The sequence below is a fragment of the Saccopteryx bilineata genome, chromosome 11 (assembly GCF_036850765.1).
Source record: "Saccopteryx bilineata isolate mSacBil1 chromosome 11, mSacBil1_pri_phased_curated, whole genome shotgun sequence".
In the NCBI taxonomy this organism is placed as follows: domain Eukaryota; kingdom Metazoa; phylum Chordata; class Mammalia; order Chiroptera; family Emballonuridae; genus Saccopteryx; species Saccopteryx bilineata.
The window spans coordinates 76,307,896-76,330,304 of NC_089500.1; the positions used below are offsets into that span (position 1 = coordinate 76,307,896).

A 22,409-nucleotide genomic window follows, 5' to 3' on the forward strand; every position below is an offset into this window, starting at 1 on the left:
TGATTTGTATCTATTGCCCACTTTCCCCATTTATTGCTCATCAGTCCCCTATTTTAATCTCGGTATTCTTTTTTTCCTCTTCTGGTTTGTTTGTTTGTTTTTTCAGAGCTGTCCACAGTGCTGAGTAGCCTTCATCTGAGCTAAATAAATACTTGCTGGATTAATGAATGCCTGCATACGCATCCCTGAAATGAGAAATTCATTTCGCCTAGTTATCCTCCTTTAAAATGCACACAACATCCGAGAAAGGGGAACACAACTCACACTCACACCTTCCAGGGAACTACCCTAAACCATCACCCGATGGACACCCATCTGAGTGCTACTGAGCCAAGGAGGCTTGAAGTGGAGAGCTGGACAGAAAGGAGGGAGGACAGGCAGACACAGGGAAGGGGGGGCGGTCTTCAGATCCTAAGGGGACGAGAACCGCTGAGAAAAAGTTTTTTGGGAGGCCAGAGGCCACACAAGTTCCCCGCCTGGAGTCACCAACCAGACATCTTCATACCCTGACCTCCCTCCTCACAAATGTGTTAGCCGGCTGTAATTATCTCTGTATTAAGGGTGATAAATAATAATAATAATAATAATAATAATTAAAAAAAACAAAACAGAAATCAGGCTGAGTTGAACCACTTGCTCTACACATAAAACTAGACAGTGGGTCCAAGGCCAACCTCAAGTCAGTGCTATCACCGCGACACCAGGCGGAGAACGGCCCCTCGCGATCAGTAGTAAGTAGACTTGGGGTGGCCTGTCACTACAGAGGCCTCAAGTGAAGTCTACAGAATAAACAGCAGGCTGCAGACATGGTTAGAACATCTACAAACCTTAACCTTGTCACCCCTCATGCAGACATGCGTGACATCTGGTTCAGGCCAGTGCCAGTCAATCTGTAATCAGACCCCTGACTGAGCCATGTGGACTCAACAAGTGGGTTATGGAAAACACAACATGGGTACCACCTCTGTTTAAGCGACCTTCGCGTATCTGAAAAAAAAAAAATCATAATTCTTGAACTCCGGACTTAATTTTTTTTTTTTAAGCCAAATCGTTGCCACTTAATGTAAATGCTCCTCAAACATGATTTTCCAGCCTTCCATCATTGTGGCCTGTTCCAAATTCTCCTTGACCCTCTCTATCACAGTTTTGTGAATTGAAACCAATACAGGAACAGGTGAGGGTCTGGTCTTCCAGCATGTGGCAAGAGCTTCATTCATTCATGCTTGTATCATTTTTCTTTTCTTTTTTCTTTTTACCAAGACAGAGAGAGGGATAGATAGGGACAGACAGACAGGAACGGAGAGAGATGAGAAGCATCAATCATCAGCTTTTCGTTGCAACACCTTAGTTGTTCACTGATTGCTTTCTCACATGTGCCTGGACTGTGGGGCTACAGCAGACCGAGTAACCCCTTGCTCAAGCCAGCGATCTCAGGTCCAAGCTGTTGAGCTTTGTTCAAATCAGATGAGCCATGCTCAAGCGGGCGACCTCAGGGTCTCAAACCTGGGTCCTCTGCGTCCCAGTCCGATGCTCTATCCACTGCGCCACCACCTAGTTAGGCTATATCATTTTTCATAGCCGTCTTCTTCAAAGTGCTTGGCGAGCATTTGGGATGCTGTGATGGTCCAAGCATCCTGACTCTCAAATTGCACCAAGTGTTGTCACTCCTGCAAAGCTGGTCTCGTCTTAAACTCTGAGCCCTCCAGCTCAAGGGGCCTAACGTCACTGCCAAGGGATGCAGAGATGCTCATGAGTTGGGACTTCCCTGAAAGGTGCCCATCACTGCCCAGTGTCGCTGTGATACCCGACGATCGGTCACAATCACTCCGGCAGCCCTGGCTGTGGCACCCACCCACAGAGGAGGGTTTGTGGATTTCCTACTGGGCACGATGTTCTCTATTTTATCTCCTTCTTGATACTCAGGACAGCTCTGAGACATCACAGAAAGACGCTCTCCCCCACGCAGAGACAAGGCAATAGGAACAAAGGCTTCTGTGACATACTGAAGCTCGTGACCTAACAGGGAAGCCGCAAGCAAAGACCTGACTACGTGGGTGGTGCATGTGGCCCCAAGACGTCCACACTCAAAAGCAAGGCCTGAGAGTTAGCTGCACGACGGCAGGAATGAACCTAACACCACTGAACGGCACACTTCAGAATGGTTAGGACTCATCATAGGAAAACAATTAATTCCGTCACTATGTATGGTGGCGAGTGTTAACCAGACTTGATACTTCAACTCCAGTGCGACGTTCTCAGAGTTCCTCTGAAGCTCCCTTCCTCCTTTCTTCCACATTTTGTCATTCCGTTATTCGTTCCTTCAGGAGAGAGGCAGGAAGCACCTGCAATGTGGCAGGCACAGTTCTAAGCATCCCACCACCCCCTCCACACTGGCCACGCCTCACCTCTTTCCGGGGACACCGCCATACCCTGGACTTCCCCATGGCAGCGCCGCAGGGAGCCCCCCACTGCGGCCTGCTTCCAGTCGGGGAAGGCCTGGGCCTGACCCCTTGTTAAATATTTTATCACCTCCTAAACACGACAATGAATGAGAGAGACAAGGCCCCCACCCTGCTTAGTCCAGGACAAAGATCATAAACAAATAAACTCACAGCCAAATCAGGTCTCTTCAAATACGGTGCAGTGGAGAAAAGGAGACATTTGGCAAAGGGCTAGCGGGGAGCTGGAGACGGGACAGTAAGAGGAACACAGAGCGAGTCTCTCTGAGGGGAGAGCGTCAGAAGGAGGCGGGCACACGCCAGGGGGAGACGGCCGAAACGTCGAGGCCTTCCGCTGGGGGCACACGTGAGGTCCCGGCGGTGAGCTGGCCCGTGTGACGGCGGCACCTGTCACGGAGCTCATGGAGGGAGACGGGCCGGATCAGGGAGGCTCCCCACGGCGTTGGTAAGGAGGCTGAATTGTATGCCAAGGCCAAACTGGGCCGATTTGGAAGAAAGCAATAACAAAATTTAGCTCTTTTTTTTTTTTTTCTGAAGTGAGAAGCGGGGAGGCAGAGAGACAGACTCCGCATGCGCCCGACTGGGATCCACCCAGCATGCCCATCAGGGGGCAATGCTCTGCCCATCTGGGGTGTTGCTCCGTTGCAACAGGAGCCATTCTAGCGCCCCAGGTGGAGGCCATGGAGCCGTCCTCAGTGCCCAGGGCCAACTTTGCTCCCATGGAGCCTTGGCTGCAGGAGGGGAAGAGAGAGACAGAGAGGAAGGAGAGGGGGAAGGGTGGAGAAGCAGATGGGCGCTTCTCCTGTGTGCCCTGGCCGGGAATCAAACCTGGGACTCCTGCATGCCAGGCCGATGCTCTACCACTGAGCCAACCGGCCAGGGCTATTTTTTTAAAGCATTATTCTGACAACCAGGCGGCAGCCGGATCAAAGGGAAGAACATGAAGAGGAGTCGATGTGACAAGCTGTGGTGTCATCCGGGTGGACGTCCTCCGACCCCACATGTGTCTTAGAGAGAGAGCTGCCCAAACTCACCTACAAGTGAGCGATTGTAACGTGGGTGGAGGAAACAAGAGAAATCGGACAAGGACAATTACCCTTTGAAGCAGCCAGTCCCTGAGGGAGTTCATTTCTTTACTAAAAAGGCCAGGACTGGGGGAGTAACAGGCTTGTGGAGAAAGGGAGTAAAAAGTTCTATTTTGCCACGATGAAGGCGATACTGCTGTCTACAGTGCGGAGGCAGTTGGAAGGGTGATCTTGATAATAAGGTATAGACCAGAAGACCCTGGGGTTACCCCAATTTTACAAACAAACAAAAAAACTAAGGTTCAGAGGAAAAGTCTTAGGTCTGAGTATCAGATACTCCTTAGTCGATGCCCTTGGCTAGAGGGCTGATTCCACATCTGTAAAGAGAAGAACACCCCCACTATTAAGGATGTCTCTCTGAAGAAACACACCCACCTAGCTTACCTGCTGGAGGCTAGGTAGCTGCCCCAAAGGGGAAGGTCCTTTGTATCCAAGAAAGATGTCCCAGGAAATAATGACTGATCCAATCAGCAACCTTTAATATATGAGATCAAACTACTGAGGCGTCCCTGTAACACACCGTACCATTTTCCAAAAAGATGTTTCACCCATTAAATGCATACATGCAACAGGAAGTAAGGTGCACACTTCTCCGTAAGGAGAAAGATTGCAAGGCTTTCCATGCTTATTAATTGTTGCATGAAAAAGCTTTCTGGGGGCACATTGCCAAAATTAGAATAGAAAATCGACTGGGCAATGACATTTCCTGAGCTCAATGCATCTACTACAACTAAACTGCTTCTCAGAGGCTACGGGTGTCATGCAGTAATGAGGGATACGACACTACACACAGAAAAAAACAGACAGGTGAAAGGAAAAGAGAGGAAAGAGGATAGAGGGGGAGGGGAGGGGAGGGGAGGGGGGAGGGGAGGGGAGGGGAGGGGAGGGGAGGGGAGGGGAGGGGAGGGGAGGGGAGGGGAGGGGAGGGGAGGGGAGGGGAGGGGAGGGGAGGGGAGGGGAAGGGAGGGAATGGAGGGGAGGGGAGGGGAGAGGAGAGGAGAGGGGAGGGGAGAACCAAACATGACCTTGTCCTGATGCCACCCCTATGACAAAAGACATGTTCACGCAGCGTCACAGCACCCTCAACAGGAGAGACACCCTTGTTGAGGAGGCTTGACCCCAGAGGTTGGTCCAGGCTCTCCAAATTTCGAACACAGCGCCAACGGTCAGTGTCAGATGCGCAGTGATTAGCAACGGGCAGTGAAAAGACAGGACATCAGCTTGATGCAGCTCTCAGCCCCCATGTCCCTGGACTCCCACTCCCCCCCCTCCCCCCGCAACCTCCTGCTTGTCGGGTCCACTCTTAAAATAAAAGCCATCACCTGGTTGACACTACAGTGATCCCAGACTCCTCAGAACTGGGAGGAAACGTGGAGGTTATTCTTCCCAACGCCCTCGTTTCACAGGTAAGGACACCCAATGAAGCCGGGGGGAGAGACCTCGGCTCCCCCGCCCTCCCGGGGTGGCCTCAGTTAGGACGCGTTTCAGTGGTTTGTCGTCAGGACGCCCTGTGCTCTAGAGCCACGCTGTGTTCTGAGAGTGAGGGACAGCTGTGCCGCAGCGAGGGCCCCGGGGCTCCGCGGCAGCCACGTCAGGGGGCAGAGCTGAGCGTCGGGGGCTGCAGTCGGGCTGTCCGCTGGTCACTCTGCTCAGCCCACACCTGCACCAGCTGACCACCTTTCCAACAACACAGCTGGGCTCCCCAGCCCCATGGCTGTGGCTTGACATGGCAGTGTGACACCTCGCAGCCAGGGCGTCCCTCCGGCCAGGCCTCTCAGCACTCTGCTTTCAGGCTTCTGAGCAGCTGAGGCGCTCTCCAGGAGGACAGCAAATGACACTTCTGTCCCTGCCTTTAACCCGGCAGAGTCCTGACTGGATAACACACTCGTCCCTAAAAAGCCACTGGAGGTTGAAGACCTGTTAGAGCCCCAAGGGCCCCTGGCCTGCGAGAGGCTGCCCCTCCCAGCAGAGACAGAACCGTCTAGAACAGGGGTCCCCAAACTACAGCCCGCGGGCTGCATGCGGCCCCTGAGGCCATTTATCCACCCCCCGCCACACTTCCGGAAGGGGCACCTCTTTCATTGGTGGTCAGTGAGAGGAGCACAGTTCCCATTGAAACACTGGTCAGTCTGTTGATTTAAATTTACTTGTTCTTTATTTTAAATATTGTATTTGTTCCCGTTTTGTTTTTTTACTTTAAAATAAGATATGCGCAGTGTGCATAGGGATTTGTTCATAGTTTTTTTTATAGTCCAGCCCTCCCAACGGTCTGAGGGACAGTAAACTGGCCCCCTGTGTAAAAAGTTTGGGGACCCCTGGTCTAGAAAGAGTCGCATCAAAGCTCGGCGGTGTGCTCTCGGGGAGCTCACGTCTGCCTTTCCAAGCTTGCCGAGAACGGAATTTCTAGTCAAAATTATCTTTGAGAAGTCTTGTCTAGTTATTAGGGAAGCAGGAATAGGTGTGCAGGGTTTCCATGTGGTTTGCCTCTGACAAACATTTTGATAGATATATAAATGGCTTGGTGAAAATAATCCTCGTTGTCCTTCCCACTCAGCCTAGGGGTTTCCTTTTATCCCAAGAAAAGAACATTTCAACAGCCTTGTTAAATCTTCATATATATATATATATATATATATTAATATATATATATATATATTTATATTTCTCCCCCTGGAAATATCCTTTTGGGTATTCTTTTTATGACAACGCCTATCCAACCATGGAATCCAAGCTACACGCTGTGGTCCCGAGATTCTATCCTTAGCTACAGAAAGACCTGAGGGCAAGCAGCCCATCCAGAACGAGGTCCACACTCTCCATCCCAGATCAGTTCCCAAGCCGTTAAGAATCGTCCCGGCCTCCCAAGGCCCCTGGGAAAGTGGCCCGGATTTTCCGGGGCCGAGGTCGGCATTCCGTCACAGACAACAGTCACAACAACCAAAGGTACTTACGGCATAAGCACCTATCAAAAATGCTGCGTTTGCTCTTTTCCGTTGATCAAAACAGGTGTAGTGCACTATTTTCTTTCTTGATAAACTGTAGGACTAGAAAGAGAGAAGAGAGAGAGTTAGCGTGGCCGTGGAGACCCTGCTGACGGACGCGGGAGATAAACACCCTCCCTTAACTCTCCGTGAGCGGTCCCCACCGCTGACCGCGGCGGACAGCCGCGCTGTCTGTGGCATCTGTACAGAAGTATCTGGGGGCGTGCAGGGTTACCAGCTCGGGTGTTCTGCACCTCAGTCATGATATAAGAATTGACTCTTTTTTTTGTATTGAATTTATTGGGTGTCACTGTTAATAAAATTATAGAGGCTTCAAGTGTACAGTTCTATAATACATCATCTGTATATTGTATTGTGTGTGCACCATCCAAAGTCAAATCTTCTTCCATCACCATTTCACCCCCATTTATCCTCTTCTACCCCCCCAACCCTCTTTCGCCTGGTGATCACCCCACTGCTGTCTGTGTCTATGACTATTTGTTTGCTCAATCCCTGTTTACCAGTCTTAAGAATTGATGTTTTAACCAATATGTTTCTCTCTGAGAAAGAAGACTGCTACATTAGGCATAATTAAGTTATTAAACAGCATCTTTCTGAGCATATTTACTCCTGACCTTACACATAAAGTCCTCTCTTATTTCCTGCCTGCCACGCCAGCAACACACCCAGAAAAGCTTGTCTATGCTTTCCACATTATTTAGTGTGTTTCTGTATGTGTCCACCAGCCCGTTTTCCTCTTTAGGATGTCTAAATGCCTATATTAACTGGAGTACCACACTAATATTTTCTTTCTAACATGCCCTATAAAAAGCCCCCCTTGATTATCTGAAAATAAATGGTTAATGGGAAAAAGATGAACCATCAAAAGGGTTATATATCAGCAAAAAAAAAATCTTGATACGAGTGCCCTTATATTAGGTTTATGAATTCAAACAGTTCTCCAGCCCCTGCCGTGGGCCAGGCAACAAGCTCCATGCTCAAGCGCACAAGGAAAGCCGAAGCAAGCAACGCGGCACGTGTGTACATGCTGAACAGGAAGAGAACGGTACAAACAAAAAGGTCTGTGCCACGGAAATCAAATTATTAATCCAACCTCAAACATAAAACGAGAACACCGAGGCGACTCAAGAAAACCCTCTCCGTTCCTCACATGTCCCCAGTGACAGGATTTTGACAAACGGGTTTGCACAGCACAGACTCCTAAGTCCACTTTCGTGGTTATCTGTGAATTCCTACCGATGGCGGGAGCGCCTGTGCCCCCTTCCCCGCTGACCACATGCACAGACCGTCTGCTTTGAGGGACCCCTTCAGAAAGGGAACAGGGCTCCGCTAGCTACCTGTCTTCTCCCTGTCATTTCCTGCACAGGGAAAGAAAACTCTTGCAACTCTGAGGCTGCTCTGTAGCACTCGGGCTCTCCCACGCCCCCACAGGACACGCCTGCAAACGCGCACCGCCCCAAGCCCCGCCTTTCTTTCCAGGAGTCACGTGCTCAGAAAACGGGGTTGCTCTTTGCAACTGCACGCTGAGACAGAAGTGTTTGCCTCCAAGCGGGTCTCGTTACCACAGGCCTTATTTCCAGACAGGCTTACTAACATCCCCCTGCGAAATAAAAATTTCCCAAGTGCATTTCACGCTGTGGAGTTCGGTCCAGTTAATCATACGCTGAAGTTCCCTAGAGACTTCAAGGCCGCTGTTGACGCCGCTGACGCGTGTCTCTTTGCTTTCGGAATCTGAAATACTGTCTGCTGGGAGTCTCCTTTTATTATTATTGTATTATTTGTTCGTGTGTCTTTTGCCACCGACCGCTCACCATCAGTGTTATGTTTGATTGACAGCTAGGACATCTCCTATGGGCTCCGACTCCCGATGCCTGAAGCCTGCCTTCCTCACACCCAGCAAGCAGACTGAACACGAGGGCTCAGCTCTGCACGTCTGGCTCCCAGACACCCACTCCTGACACATCCTCGTTCCCCAGAAACAGCTGTAGGGAAGCAAACCTTGACAATCTACCCTGAAGTCTGGATTCTCCGTTTGGACACTCCCCTTGCACCAAGAATTCAGGCTTCATTGGAAACTGCTGCTGTCACTCAGTAACGTGCTATGAGGTTCATTTTACAGAGCCGCTCGCCAAAAGGCACAGACCCGCACGGCGGCTCTGCCTTCATCCGTGGCTTTCTTTTGGTTTTGAACTTTGTCCAGTGGTGTGTTTTTCATCTTTCTCTTATTCTAAAGTATCTGGAATGCAGAGACCTTCTCGGATGGAGCCCATGATACCGGAGGGCAGAATTCTGAAAAAAAAACTCCTTTTCACTGTAGAGCTATAAAGTTTGTTAAAGTAAATGGACCACAGATTAAAATTGTGAGAACTTTAGAAGGATTTTTTAAATTTTGGAAGCTTTTGGAAATTACATGAGATTAAAAAAGAATCCTTCACAAATTTTTTCTGGGTATTTTATAACTACTTGAAAACATCTCCTATTGGAAGCTACCTCCATGATGGAAACACAAGTGATATTTTTTTTAACAGCCATCTCCACATGTATTTACAAAACTTTTTTCTTGTGATGAGAACTTTTCAGACTTACTGTCTTAGCAACTTTCAAATATACAATACCGTACTGTTAACTCTAGTCACCATGCTGACGTGAAAATAACTGACTTTTTTTTTTTTGAGAGAGAGAGACAGGAAGACTGAAAAAGAGAGAGATGAAAAGCATCAACTCACAGTTGCGGCACTTTAGTTGTTCATTGGTTGCGTCTCATGCATGCCTTGACTGGGGGGAGAGGGGTCATGACTCCAGCCAAGCCGGTAACTCCTTGCTCAAGCCAGCAACCTTTGGGTTCAAGTCAGTGACCTTGGGCTTCAAGCCAGCGACCTTTGGCCTCAAGCCAGCGACCTGGGGTCATAGTAATGATCTCACGCTCAAGCCGGTGACCCCACACTCAAGCTAGCAAGCCCTTGCTCAAGCCGGCGACCTCAGGGTTTCAAACCTGGGACCTCAGTATTCCAGGTCTACGCTCTATCCACTGCACCACCACCGGTCAGGCAGATTTTTTTTCTCTAAAAAATGAGTTTCCGCCTGACCTGTGGTGGTACAGTGGATAAAGTGTCGACCTGGAAATACTGAGGTCGCCGGTTCGAAACCATGGGCTTGCCTGGTCAAGGCACATATGGGAGTTGATGCTTCCAGCTCCTCCCCCCTTCTCTCTCTCTCTCTGTCTCTCTCTCCTCTCTGTCTCTCTCTCTCCTCTCTAAAAATGAATAAAATAAAAATAATTAAAAAAAAAAGACTAAGCCTTAAAAAAAATGAGTTTCCTATCTGATTGTTAAGAATAGTTTTAAAACTCCTATCATTGACCTTGCTTAGATGACTTTGGAATGCAAGTGTTTTTTTTTCAGTTAAATCTCAGAAGCACCACCAGGACACGACCTGCTCAGGGAAGCTTGGGCAGTAGCTGCTAGGTCAGACCACGGAGTTCAGTTTCTACTCGGGGAACGAAAACTAACTCACGGTGGATGAGACGGGGGGGGGGGGGGGGGGGGGGGGGGGGAGCCTCATGTACTGCCCTCGCCTCCCTCCTTGCCGCAGCCAGGCCGCCCCCTCACGGGTCACCCTGCCCAGTCTTACCCCAGCAGCTCTGTTCAGCAGAAGACCTATTCTGGTACCAGAACAAGCACTTCAGGCACAACAAGACAACTTGGCCAGTTTTACAGCTGATGCTTTATATGACTGGGTCAAGGTAAACAAACTCGTTACTCTTTTCTCGTTTCAATTATTAAACACGTCTCTCTCTTAAAAAAATAAATAAATAAAAGTAAACACTACCGTTCTTATCAAAGCACCCTTGAAGAAACAACACTGCCCACTGATGACCGAAGTACGTGCAGAAGGACATCTGTCTCATCCTTCGAGTTCTTTTGCGGAAGAACTTGACCTTGCAGGCGAAGAACGGCACTGCGGGCAGACAGTGGCCCTCTAGGTCACGAATGAGTCCAGCAGGCATTTTCTCAGACTCTGCCCTACTCCCAGAGAACATCATGCCTCCACACTGGTCAGTGGCCTCTTCCCTCGTCGGACCTGTGTCCCCTGTGGCCCCGTGTGCTGACTGAGCCTTCAAGGAGGCGGCTTGCAAGCTCACACCAGATGGCTGTCGGGGAGCCCATCTGCTCTATTGGAGGAAGCTTTTGCTCTACGTGAGAAGCTCAGAGGTTACAAAAAACACTGTGTACAACAGCCAAGTTGACTGAGAAACTGGTGAGACAACCACAAAGGCCAGGATGGAACAGAAGGAAGACTGGGACCTCTGGACTCTTGTGCCTGCTCTGCCGCGAAGGAGCACGTGACTCGTGGCAAATGACAACCCGCAGCCACTATCCAGACTGTATTTTAGATTTCTATCTGATACCGGAGTCTACCGCCTTCCGACCCTTCCTGTGACAACACAGCCAGCCACCCCACAGCAGTGATAACAGCAACAGCCACAGCTAATCTTCTCGGTCACTTGCTCCCGTCGTCATTCCCCAAAGCTGTAGCAACAGGGCCACAGGTGTCCCATTTGGCCAGACACAGGGTGACTCACAAACCAGAGGCCGAGCAAGGCTGCAGCACAAGGGGCATGCTTTGTCCGTTTTTTACCAAGAGAACACAAGCCTGAAGCCAGAGACGGCCCGGCTGACCACAGGGGCCAGTGTCTCCTACGGCACAGCACAGGGCAGAGCTCTCGGGAAGTGTGGTGGACGGGAGAAGTCCAGAGCTCTGTCACTGAGCCGGATGATCGTGTAAGTCTCAGTCACAAGGCTGTAACTACGGTAGCTTTACCATCCCACATTCCCATAATCCTCAGGTTACACTGGCCAATATCACTGAAACTTTTCAGAAATAAAAAATAAACCAAATATCAATCTAAATTATGTTTCACTACTATGTTATTGTATTATATAGTTCACCCTCTTAACAGACTGGTTCAGAGTCACCTCGGGGGGCTTATTAAATACTGATTGCTGGGCCCCACCCCCTGGAGTTTCTGACTCAGTGGAGCAGGGCCCAAGAATTAACACCTCATTTGACAAGCTCCTCAGTAATACCAAGCTGCTGGTCCAGCGACCACGCACTGAAATCTACTACACTACAATATTGCTAAATTTGTCCTGGCCACATAGATTGCTTGGTTAGAGCATCCTCCCAACACACCAAGGTTGCAGGTTCAATCCCCAGTCAGGGCACATACGAGAACCAATGAGTGCATAACTACGTGGAACAAAATCAATGTTTCTCTCTCTTTCTCTCTCTCTCCCTCTTTCTTTATAGAATCAATAAATTAAAAATACACATTTTAAATATTGCTAAATGTTGGAGTCGAGGCCATGAAAATGTGACTAGACTCACCCCTAGAAATGTTCCTTTTGGATTCTGTCCCTCTGGTCAAGTAGCTTCAAAAGCCATTTAAATTCTCGGAGGAGCCCCGAAGCCTACCGCTTGTCTTTTAAAAGCATGTTATAAAACAACACGTTCCCCTCCAGTTCCCTCAGGAAACTATTACATGTTGTAAATGCTTGCAAGGAGAATGCCCTAGGAACAAGTAAGTCCCTTCAATGACTCAGCCACTAAGCTGCCTGGATTCACATTATTCTGCAAGTTCCAAATCCAGAGGCTCTCAGGGGCCCAGAGCCCGAAGCGGTCAGCCTGCGGCAAGGCAGACCAGCGTGCCCCGCCCACAGCGGACCGAGCTCCGACCTGACCTGCGGGCTGGTGCAGGAATCCGGCGCCGGTGCAGGAATCCGGCCTCAGAACCGGGCAGGGCAGTCCGTTATCAGCAGCCACAGACCCGGACTTTCATGGGAATTTAAATACATGGCCGATATGGACCATGAGCTCACAGCATTCGTGTGCCCTCCCTCCCCAAATAAACCCGGGTCTGTGGACTGATTGCAGCCTCAGGCAACCAGTTTGCCACATCTGGGTGCGCGGATACCGCGGCGGGAGGAAGTTCTGTTGGTTCTACGGGCAGGAGCCGGGCAGCAGCCCTGTGGGAAGCGGGAGACTGAGATGCGGGGACAAGGGGAGCGGGGGCCCCGCCTCCAGCCTCGAAGCGCTCACAGTCTAATAAATATTTGATACTCAACAGGGGGGAAATGCTGGCCGCGGCTCATTACCAACGGAAGAGAAACAGTCGCCTCGGGATGCATTCGCAGCACAGGGAGGCCCGATGGACGGTCCCCATCACAGGTACAATCGTTTTTAAACGAGGTGGTGGTGGGGGGGGGGGAAATAGTAGATTAAAAAAAAAAAAAAGCAGGGCTTGGGACTGAACAGCTATCAATGAACATAATCAAACCTATAGAAACGTCATGTCCAGACCTGGATTGCCTACCTGTGTGCGAGTCAACGTCTTAGCAACCCTCCTGTAAATCACGACAGGTGTGTCATCTAGCCCGTAAATGTTTAACGGTCCTTGTAAACCAAAGTACAGCGGCTGCTTATGACAGGCCAATCTCAATGAAGACCGCGGTAGCGGCCCCCTAGACAGACCTGTTCTGTCACGGAAAGGAAAGTGACATGACAGGGGGTATCCTGGTGGGACCGCTCCTTGTGGAAAACAGGCCATGGGAACTCGGGAGGGTTGGGAGGGAGGGAGGGAGGAAATGACGACATGCCCCCCAATCAATCACACAGGGCCCAGCCCGTCCTTGGACGGTGGCGACATGCACAAACCATGCTTAGGTCAGTCAGGAGGCCACAGACTGCTGAACCATTCAAAACCAAAAGGTGAGGCAATGAAGTTCAAGGCCAGGAGAAAACAAAAACAACAACGAAAGAGTTAATGCCGGTTTAAAGAAGCAGGTTCTTAAGCAGCCCTCCAGGAAGGCGGAGTACCGTGCTGACAGGTCCTGCCTTCACGTCCTTGGTGAGAACACTGTGTCTCATCCAACCCTGGTGAGTCAGCAGCCTTGCACCAGGGAGGCCATGAGCACAGCCTGGGTCATGGGCTCTTTAACACAGCACACAGCCCGTGCACTTCCCGACACCAGAAAGCTCCGCCAGGGACAGGGGGGTCCGATTAAGGGGATCACAGCCCCGGGACCCTGGCACCCCGCGCATCATTCTCTGACAGTTGAGGAGGGCAGCCCAGCAATGGCCGCAGCACTCAGCGTCTCCATAGCAATCATGGTCAGCTCGCTGCAAAAAGCGACCAAGCCAACAGGTCTTCCCGGGTGCCGCCGGGACCGCCGCGTGGTTTTACCTCCAGCTTCCCCAGGAAAGGGATATTCTTGAAAGTGTTCCGCGGCTGTACACAAAACAAAAACACGGTTCATGGTTTCATCCAGAGCTAAAACGAAACAGGGAGGGACGGAGTCGTTGAAAAGGAAACGACGTGTCTCTGGGGGGGCCCATTTCGTTTCCGACACAGTGTGTCTCATCTAGGAAATGGCAACATCGGATGAACATCGAAGTCAACATGTCAGAGAAAAGTGGCCCACGAACATCATTGGATCAGGCTGATGCTATGGCGCAAGGCATTGGGGGATTCTCTGTAAAAGGGGCGTTCCTTGCCTGGGGGATTTCCGCATGGTGGGAAGGGTCCCCTGCCTCGCAAAGGTGAATTAAACGCTTCCTCCAACCGCTGACACTGCTTTAAACCACATGAACTGCCTTTAGAACGTGGCTTGCTCTTTTTAACGTCCCCCCACCTGAAAGAGGAAAACGTGAAGAAATTTCTACACGTTTCTGTGGTTATAACAAGAGGGCGGTTCTGGTCATTGTATGAAAAGAGTTCTGTGTACAACCACCCGACACTGGGGCGGTGCCCGGTGACCAGGTAGGGTTACTGCACTGACTCACCCAGCAACAGGGACATTCTCGGAGCCCCCACCCCTCGGCCAGGAGCGCGGGGGCTCCCATACAATCGTCCATTTCACCATGCCCACCCCCACCCCCGTTTCACCCTGAAAGGGCTACGGCGACTCTTTTGTGCTTTTAAAATTACCCTTCTGTCAATATGCTTTCAGGCCTTTAAAAATAGTCCTCAAGAGCGCTGTAATTGGCCTGTTGATTCATCAGAGCGGGTATTTTAGAAAAGAAAAAAAAAAAAGTCCTTGCCCTTGAAAATGTCCCCTTTTCTCTGAGTAAAAGTGAAAGCCACAGCTAACACGGTATTGACTCTTTTAGAAAAAGCTGGTTGAGTCGTCATATCACGTTTATGAAACCTTCAGATTATTGAATCGGTAACAAAGATTGTCTTAAATGATTAAGTGTGAAGAAGGTATATTCTGGGTTTTTTTAAATACCACTGTGTCTCTTGAAAGTGCAGCCTTCTCTTATAAAAAGGTTTTATATACTGCTCACAAAAATTAGGGGATATTTCAAAATGAATAGGAAGTGATAAAAAAAAAAGCATTTGATTTTTTTTATTATTAAACAAGAACAGCAGAAAAGCAAACAAGTCAAAGAAAGGTGCTGGATTATGCAAATGAGATGCAAAACCAACTTTGATTTCATTGGTGGAAAATGCACTGTACAAAAGGCTGAAAGTCCTGGACGATCTGCACGGTCCTTGATCCCCTAATTTTTGTGAGCAGTGTAATTCTACCCTTGTTGCCTGTGCCAAAAACCACTTTCAAGAACCTGTTTCAAAGTTGTGATCCTCTCTAAAGAAAAATGTAAATACACACCAAATCTGTCTCGTAACTTCAGGAGTTTTTTGAAGCCCTTGAAATACCAGATTGATAATTGCTGGTCTCGCCAATCAATCATGGCTGACATTTCACATCAAGGAATACACACACAGTTTTACAAAGGGTTCTCACTGCAATGCATCTTCCTTCTTCTGACTAGTCCCCTCATTATGCTGATGACTGACCAGAAACAGCAAACAACAACCCATTACTACCTGATTCTTGCCCTTAAACATTTTAATGTATAGTTTAAAATCAGAAACAGGGTTTTTTTTTGTGTTGGTGATGGTGGTTTCTATTTTGGGTTTTTTTTCTTTTCAAAAAACGTTTTTAATTCTGAGCAGATGCATGATGGAGAATTTTTCATTCTAATCCACATAATTAAAATGAAAGCCACTGGGAATAAAATGCCCACTGACAGACACACCAAAAAAAACAACAACAACAAAAAAAAACAGCAACAAATCACCACCTCAAAGCATCAACTTGAAACAATCCCTTCTGACATACAAAAAAGAAGAAATTTAGTTTTGGAAGAGAATGCCCTGTGAAAGAGTACCTGTCCACACAAGGCATCAGCTAGAGGGAGGGTAAGTCATAAAAGCTTCATCAGAAGTAAAACTTGCCCAAGTAGGAAATCAAAGGAGCCTGAAGCAGCTAGGACACCACATCGGAGAATGCAAAGAAGTTGTCTGTACTTAAAACACTGCCAAATTCCTCAGAGCAGTGAAGGAGTTTGGGGACCCAGTAAATGCCAGGAGGTCGGGCATTTAAGATGTCATTAGGGGCCCTGGCCGGTTGGTTCAGTGGTAGAGCATTGGCCCGGCGTGTGGAAGTCCCGGATTCAATTCCCGGCCAGGGCGCACAGGAGAAGCGCCCATTTGCTTCTCCACCCTTCCCCCTCTTCTTTCTCTCTGTCTCTCTCTTCCCCTCCCACAACCAAGGCTCCATTGGAGCAAAGTTTGCCCAGGTGCTGAGGATGGCTCCATGGCCTCCACTTCAGGCACTAGAATGGCTCTGGTTGCAACGGAGCAATGCCCCAGATGGGCAGAGCATCGCCCCCTGGTGGTCATGCCAGGTGGATCCCTGTGGGGTGCATGCGGGAGTCTGTCTCTCTGCCTCCCTGCTTCTCACTTCAGAAAAATACAAAAAATATATATATATATATGTCATTAGGGCAGGTGCAGTAAGGAAGGATGGTAAAAGTGAGATATAAAACCCCTGAGGGCAGGCTGTGGGGGGAGGACAGCAGAGGACCTGGAAGTCAAGGTCAACGGACGGTTCTGTGTGTTTGGTGCCCCTGTGCTGGGCACTGGCATCACAGGACTCCAGGGCATGCCTCCTTCATGTAGGCACTCCTGGGCTAGTGAGAAAGACAGATGCAAACAGAGAGTAATTATAATTCACCAGCAATGGACTTCTGCCCAGACGGCTGTGGGAAGACAAGGGAAGTGCCTCCACCCGCGTCCGGAAGGACAAGGAGAAGCTCCCCAGGAGCGGTGGTGCCCGAACAAGGTCTGAGGAACAAGGAGTCATTAAGCCAGAGGGAAGGGCCTTCCAGCCCGACTGGGCGTCACATGCCACCGTGAGGAGCGGTGCGTTCCAGGGTAAAGGGCTGGGCTAGGCAGGGCGGGGGCACCGACGTCTTCCGTGAATCAGGGAGTGAGGGCATGAGGTCACCCCCTGGGAGAGAAGCCAAGGGTGGGAACAGTCGAGGCCAGCAAGACAGACGGTATGACAAGGACCTCCAGGGGAACCACAACGGGTGACCATGGGCTGCAGGCAAGGGACCTCAGCAGGGAGCGGATGGACCCAGAGGGTCTGAGACGGAAGTCTAGGGCCGCCACAGGGGTGAGAACCAGCCCGGGGAGATGTGAGACGAGAAGAGGCATTCAGAGGAGGAACGCCGAGGCCGGGGTTTCGGGAAGCAGAGAGGCTACGGTGATGGCCACCAGCGCAGAGGAGGCAGACGGGCCGCGAGGCCGCAATGGGACCAGGTGACATCCCTCATCAGGCGGGGCTGTCCGTGAGCATGGGAAGGAGAGAGACAGCCAAAGGTGGAGAGAAGGAACGCAAACAACACAGTCAGGGGCCTTAAATCCCGGCCCCTACTTTTTACCCTGCAGCCCTGGGCAGCCCACGTGCCTCTCCTGGGCCTGCCTCTCTGCACCTGTGAGGTCAGGAGCTGGGGCTCAATGGCCATTTCCTTTCCTAAAGTTATATCGGGCAGCTGTCTCGTATGGAAACGACAGCCATGGGGCAGAGGTGTTTCATCAGCTTCGTGGAAGAACTGCCTTTACTGGGCTTCCTGTCAGAACTCACGCACGGTGCATGAGCCACTTCCTGCTGAGTGGACTTTACGATTTATTTTAAGCTCTTTTTATGTATATTTTCTAACAGAGTCCTGTCTGTGAGAGCTCTATAATTCCCCATTTAGCGCTGAAGAAATAAGACTCCTCAAGGCAGAAGCAATCGCAGCTGTTAAATGGGCAAAGATCAGCTTTTTCTTCCTAATCTAGGGACTCTACTTGGTATGCTTTGAGATGACCCAGGACTTAGTGACATTTGGGTTTTGAAAAAAATGCGTTCGCTCAGCAAAGCGCAGGGTGCCCCCCCCCTTAATTGCACTGAAGCTAGAAATGTCCTTCTAGGCATCCCATAGATGACCTGATCAATGAAATGAACCGAGGGGACTCCCTGAACTTTATTAAACTTTCATAATGTGGAAGGAAAGCTTTGCAAACAAAAACACATCACAACGAGCCCGGGTATCCACTTATCCGTGCTGCTCAGCAGAGACTGCAGCAGAAAAACAGTCTTACTCAATACGTCTACTTGTGTAACTGCTGTGAGCGGAACAGGGAGTCAGACAGGAATTTTCTTTTCCTAATAACGAGTCCTTTCTCTTCGAACCCTCCAAGTGGTCAGTCAGGTTCCAAACTGTCCATTATGTTACCCGGTTCATACCGAGTACATACTAACAGGGCTGATCAAGAAAGCAAAGAAATTCCTAGCTTCTCCAAGAAGACATGGGTTCGAATTACTTATGAATCCTCCCACCCTCATTAATTCACCCATTATAAGTCCATTTTACATTTATATAGGAAATCCTTGTTGGGATATTATGTACTTCCTTGGTGATGACAAAAATTTCTAAACTCTAGGCAGTAGCTTCTTTTCTGAAAAAATGAAAGTCAGTTTTAGTGAAAGGAATTTACCTATCTTTTCCAGTCAGACAGTACTTGACCAATGAACTCCTTAAAAGGGTGACGGCAACAGATCTTACGTTATACGATTACTGACTTTTGACCATCTCTTTGGCGGCATTCCGTGGCCATCGGGCATTTTGAGCTGAATGGCAAAAATGTGTCAAGTCATAAATACAAACCATCTTACAGGAAATTCTCCACAGGAGATGGTCTTTTATACCTCAGTGCAATAAAAAAAAAAAAAATCAAAGCGAAAGATAAGCGCTAAGCAGCCAATATAGACAAAGTCCTGTGTGGTCACACCAGGTACAGCTTGACCCAGCAGAAAGAACAAACGACTCCAGCATTATAACTTAGCGGTTATCCTTAGGAGGATGCTCTGTAGCATTTCACCTCCCAAACTGAAACATTTAAGATCCACATTTAGATAAAGGAAAGGAAGAGACAAACATTTCTTGCTATGCGATGAAACGAGCTTACCAAAACGAGAAATGCAAATGCCACTCTTCCTTACTGATGGTTAGAGCTTAAGAGAGAGAGGGAAGAAAAAAAAAGTGACACGTAAACTCAAAAATAGAGAGGAATATTGAATGTCTGACCCAAGTTCTGTCCTCACAGGTAAAATTTATGCTCCACCATCTCTTAAGTGGTCGCTCTCTCCTGGCGGTTTAATGCTACAGAGACGGCATTCAAGAAATACGCAAACATTTTAACCTTGTTCGGACAGGAAAACGTAGGCTCCAGGGCCCCAGCCGAGCCACCGTGAGCCCCTTCGCCACCTGGGAACCCCGCCTAGCAGCAGACCTGCAGGTCTCGGGAGAATCACCCTGCGAGGGAATCTGATAGACTCATTAATGACAACCTAAAAAGGTTTCCGTGCCTCTTAGGTCACTGTTCCAGTGACTTCACTCAGCTCGTGTGTCGAGTCATCCTGAAAAATGAAAGAGGTTAACATGTCCTTTGTGTGTGTGGCAGGGGGCAGGGGGCAGGGGGGAGGAAGATCAGTTTCAACTTCTGCGCGAACTACTCACATAAACTCCCAGAGGTCAACGTCCCCTAACTAAAGGGCCGTGTGCCCAGCTCTCCCCGTTGGGTCAGGGCTCACAGTTCAGGTTTTTAACACCAAAATGTAGATGCTACCACTATACTCACTTTTAGTTTCTTGTTTAGTTTACAGCAGTATCTGTACAGCATTGCCAAGTTCAGAGGTCCAAAATCTGCATAGAAACTGAGTTTAAAAAAAAAAAAATAGTAGTTAGTAAAAAAAAAAAAATGCAAAAAAGTCACATCTATGCTCGTTTTATTTTTATTAAAAGCTGCGATCACATTTCAATTATCTTCAGGAAGAAGGGTCCGTTCATAACTGGTTCAATAGGAATCCAAGTAACTGATGGTTTCACCCTCCTGGTACCCCCTCCAGTGTTCGTAACCCATCTCTCAACAGGGAGCTAATTGGATAGTTTTGAATTCCACCTCCTTTTATCTCCCTGCCAGGACCCGAAGTGGAGGGATTGAAAAGCAGGCAATGAAAGAACCGCGTGTACAGAACACGCATGTGGCTTGCACTTCCTGGTTTTACCTCTTCATCACCTTCTCCATCATACGGCTCGTGGGCCCTTCCCTGGGCTCCAGGTCCACCTGCTCCACTCAGACCTGGCTCTCAGCTCTCAAGCGTCTGAAAGCCAGCGAGCGGCCTCTGTCCCGTGCTCCTCGCACCCTCTGTGACGTACGACACACGGGCTTGTCTCCCTCTCTCCGCCCTGTGACCTCTCCAAGGGGACAGTCCTCGGCCTGCAGATCAACCACGGCTGACTCCATATGACCCCGCAGAACCCCGTGGAAAACAGCTCCTACCCTGAGACCCACCCCCCATCCTTGCCATCTTCCACCACCTGCTGCTGCACCTCCTAGGTCCTCCCCGCACCCGGAACTCAGAAGGTCTAAACTTCAACCCATCGTCCAATCCAATCAGCCCTCCAGACCGAAGACCTTGTGCCTCTCCGGGTCACCCCAGGCATGAAGCCCCCGAGTCACCGCAGGGCAAGAAATCAACATTCATTTAATTTTCATACATCAGATGAGCTACTACTCCAGGTCACCCCCTTCCTTCCCCAGGCCTACTTCAGCAACAGAAGTTTAGACCCCTTTCTTTCCACCTTCCCACTATTAAATTCGCTCTCTCCCCTGCCCAATCATCCGGAGCCCAACCTTAGAAAACAAGGCCCCTCTCTCCAGGTTCCCAGAGGTCACCACCCAGCCAGTCCAGCCGGCCGACCCCCTATGTGCAGTACCACATGCCGTGAGTTACCTTCTTCAATGCAGATCTTACCTGTCCAGCTACGGAGCAAACCTCTCGCTCAGAGATAGTATTTGCATACGTTCAGTTTCAATTTAGACTGGACCATATCTTTACTATCTATAAATATTAAATTTCATATATATATATATAGTCAAAAAAAAAACACCTCATTTTGAGGGAATCGTTTGATTTCATTTTTTCTGCTACCCAAATTACGCTATCATAGATTTCATTCTACTGTCCTTTGGTTACAGCACCCTCTCAATTTGTTAAGGTTGCAGGTTCAATCCCCACAGCTTTGATACAAGAATCAACCAATGAGTGTATAATTGGGTGGAGCAACAAATTGATATCTCTCTGTCTCTAAAATCAATAAAAATAATAATAATAAGTCAAATGAGCTAGGGCGGAGCCAAGGCAGTAAAACAGTATAGGCGCTGAGGGAGAAGGAAAACACAAGGTTGTTAACCTGGGGACAGCGGAACGGGGAGGAGACCTCAGCCCCGTGGGGAACCTGAGAGCTCGGTGGACAGCTCTGCCCGCAGTCAGCCACACTGGACAGTGTCCTCCAGCCTGGCGTTTCCCAGGACGGAGCCTCCAGACCCACAGCCAAACAAGGACTCCCACTCTGTCTTGGGTGGGGAAGAGAGAGGAGGGATCTGATCTCACCTGAGCAGAAAAACCAGGGATCTATTCTTTTATCACTTCCGAGTTCCTCCTGCTTCCCCTCCACACGAAAGAATGAATGAACCAATGTTCCTCCCCTAGTTGATTTTGTTGTTCATTGGGGTTTTATTTTTTTGGAACAAACTCCAACTTAAGTGGATTCATTCCCAGAGGAATCATCGCTTAAAGCAGTACCCTATTTTGCATATCAGAAGTTTCATCTGAAAAATTTCAACTCCTTAGCCAGAAGATAAACTACATTCCAAGCAATACTCATTCGTTGAACAAAATTGATGACCGCCGCCAACTCTGCGCAAGGCAGGGCCGGTGAACATATTAATCTAAGAGCGCTGACCATGCAAAAAAAAAAAAAATCCAAACAAACAAGATTTAACTGCTTTAAAAAGAGAATGAAAAACAAGGCATGCCAACTCTGCTAGCCGTGCAGTGTTTCACCAGCACTGCTGACATTCTTTGTCTATTCATTCATTCCCTCCCACAAGTTATTTCCCAAAAGCCTGCCCACCGCCATTCCCTGATCCACAAGGAGCTCGCCACCCAATGAGACGCCAAGTAAATGTATTATTCCTGTGTGATATACGCTCAGTGAGGGGTGTGTGTGTGTGGACACGTATAAAATTTGGGTGAGATTAATCAGCACAGCCCTCTGGCAGAGGTGGATTAAGGTTGGTTGAGGCCCCGGGCACAGAAGAGAATATTGGACCCCTTACCTTAGGAAAAAGTTGGGGTTTTGCGGGGCCCTCCAGAAGTCGGGGCCCAGGGCGAGTGCCCCGCGTGCCCGCGGTTAAATCGCCTCTGCCCTCTGGGCTACACACACACACACACACACACACACACCCCAAATATGTTCCCTATCACCAGAGCATTATCAGCGGCCCTCCGGTCAGAGGACAAAGCTCTGATGCATAGCTGAAACTCAGAATCATCCCATTTCAAAAAAGGCCGGGATTGCTCAGCAAACGCAAATCTAAGATCTAAGCACGGTCCGAGTTT

The 22,409-nt window shown here is 49.2% G+C and overlaps 1 protein-coding gene across 4 annotated transcripts in view; it reads right to left on the reverse strand.

Annotated features, from left to right (window-relative positions):
* The window catches only part of CDC14A (cell division cycle 14A), a 129,475-nt gene that overhangs the window by 82,131 nt on the left and 24,935 nt on the right, over positions 1–22,409 (reverse strand). For 2 of the 4 annotated variants that reach the window (XM_066246745.1, XM_066246748.1), the window contains 3 exons: positions 19,583–19,658; positions 13,790–13,834; positions 6,496–6,588 (listed from right to left, as the gene is read on the reverse strand). In XM_066246745.1, the coding sequence (XP_066102842.1) occupies positions 6,496–6,588; positions 13,790–13,834; positions 19,583–19,658 (214 nt within the window). The remainder of the gene's footprint in view (positions 1–6,495; positions 6,589–13,789; positions 13,835–19,582; positions 19,659–22,409) is intronic. The other 2 variants (XM_066246747.1, XM_066246746.1) reach the window with 1 other exon arrangement.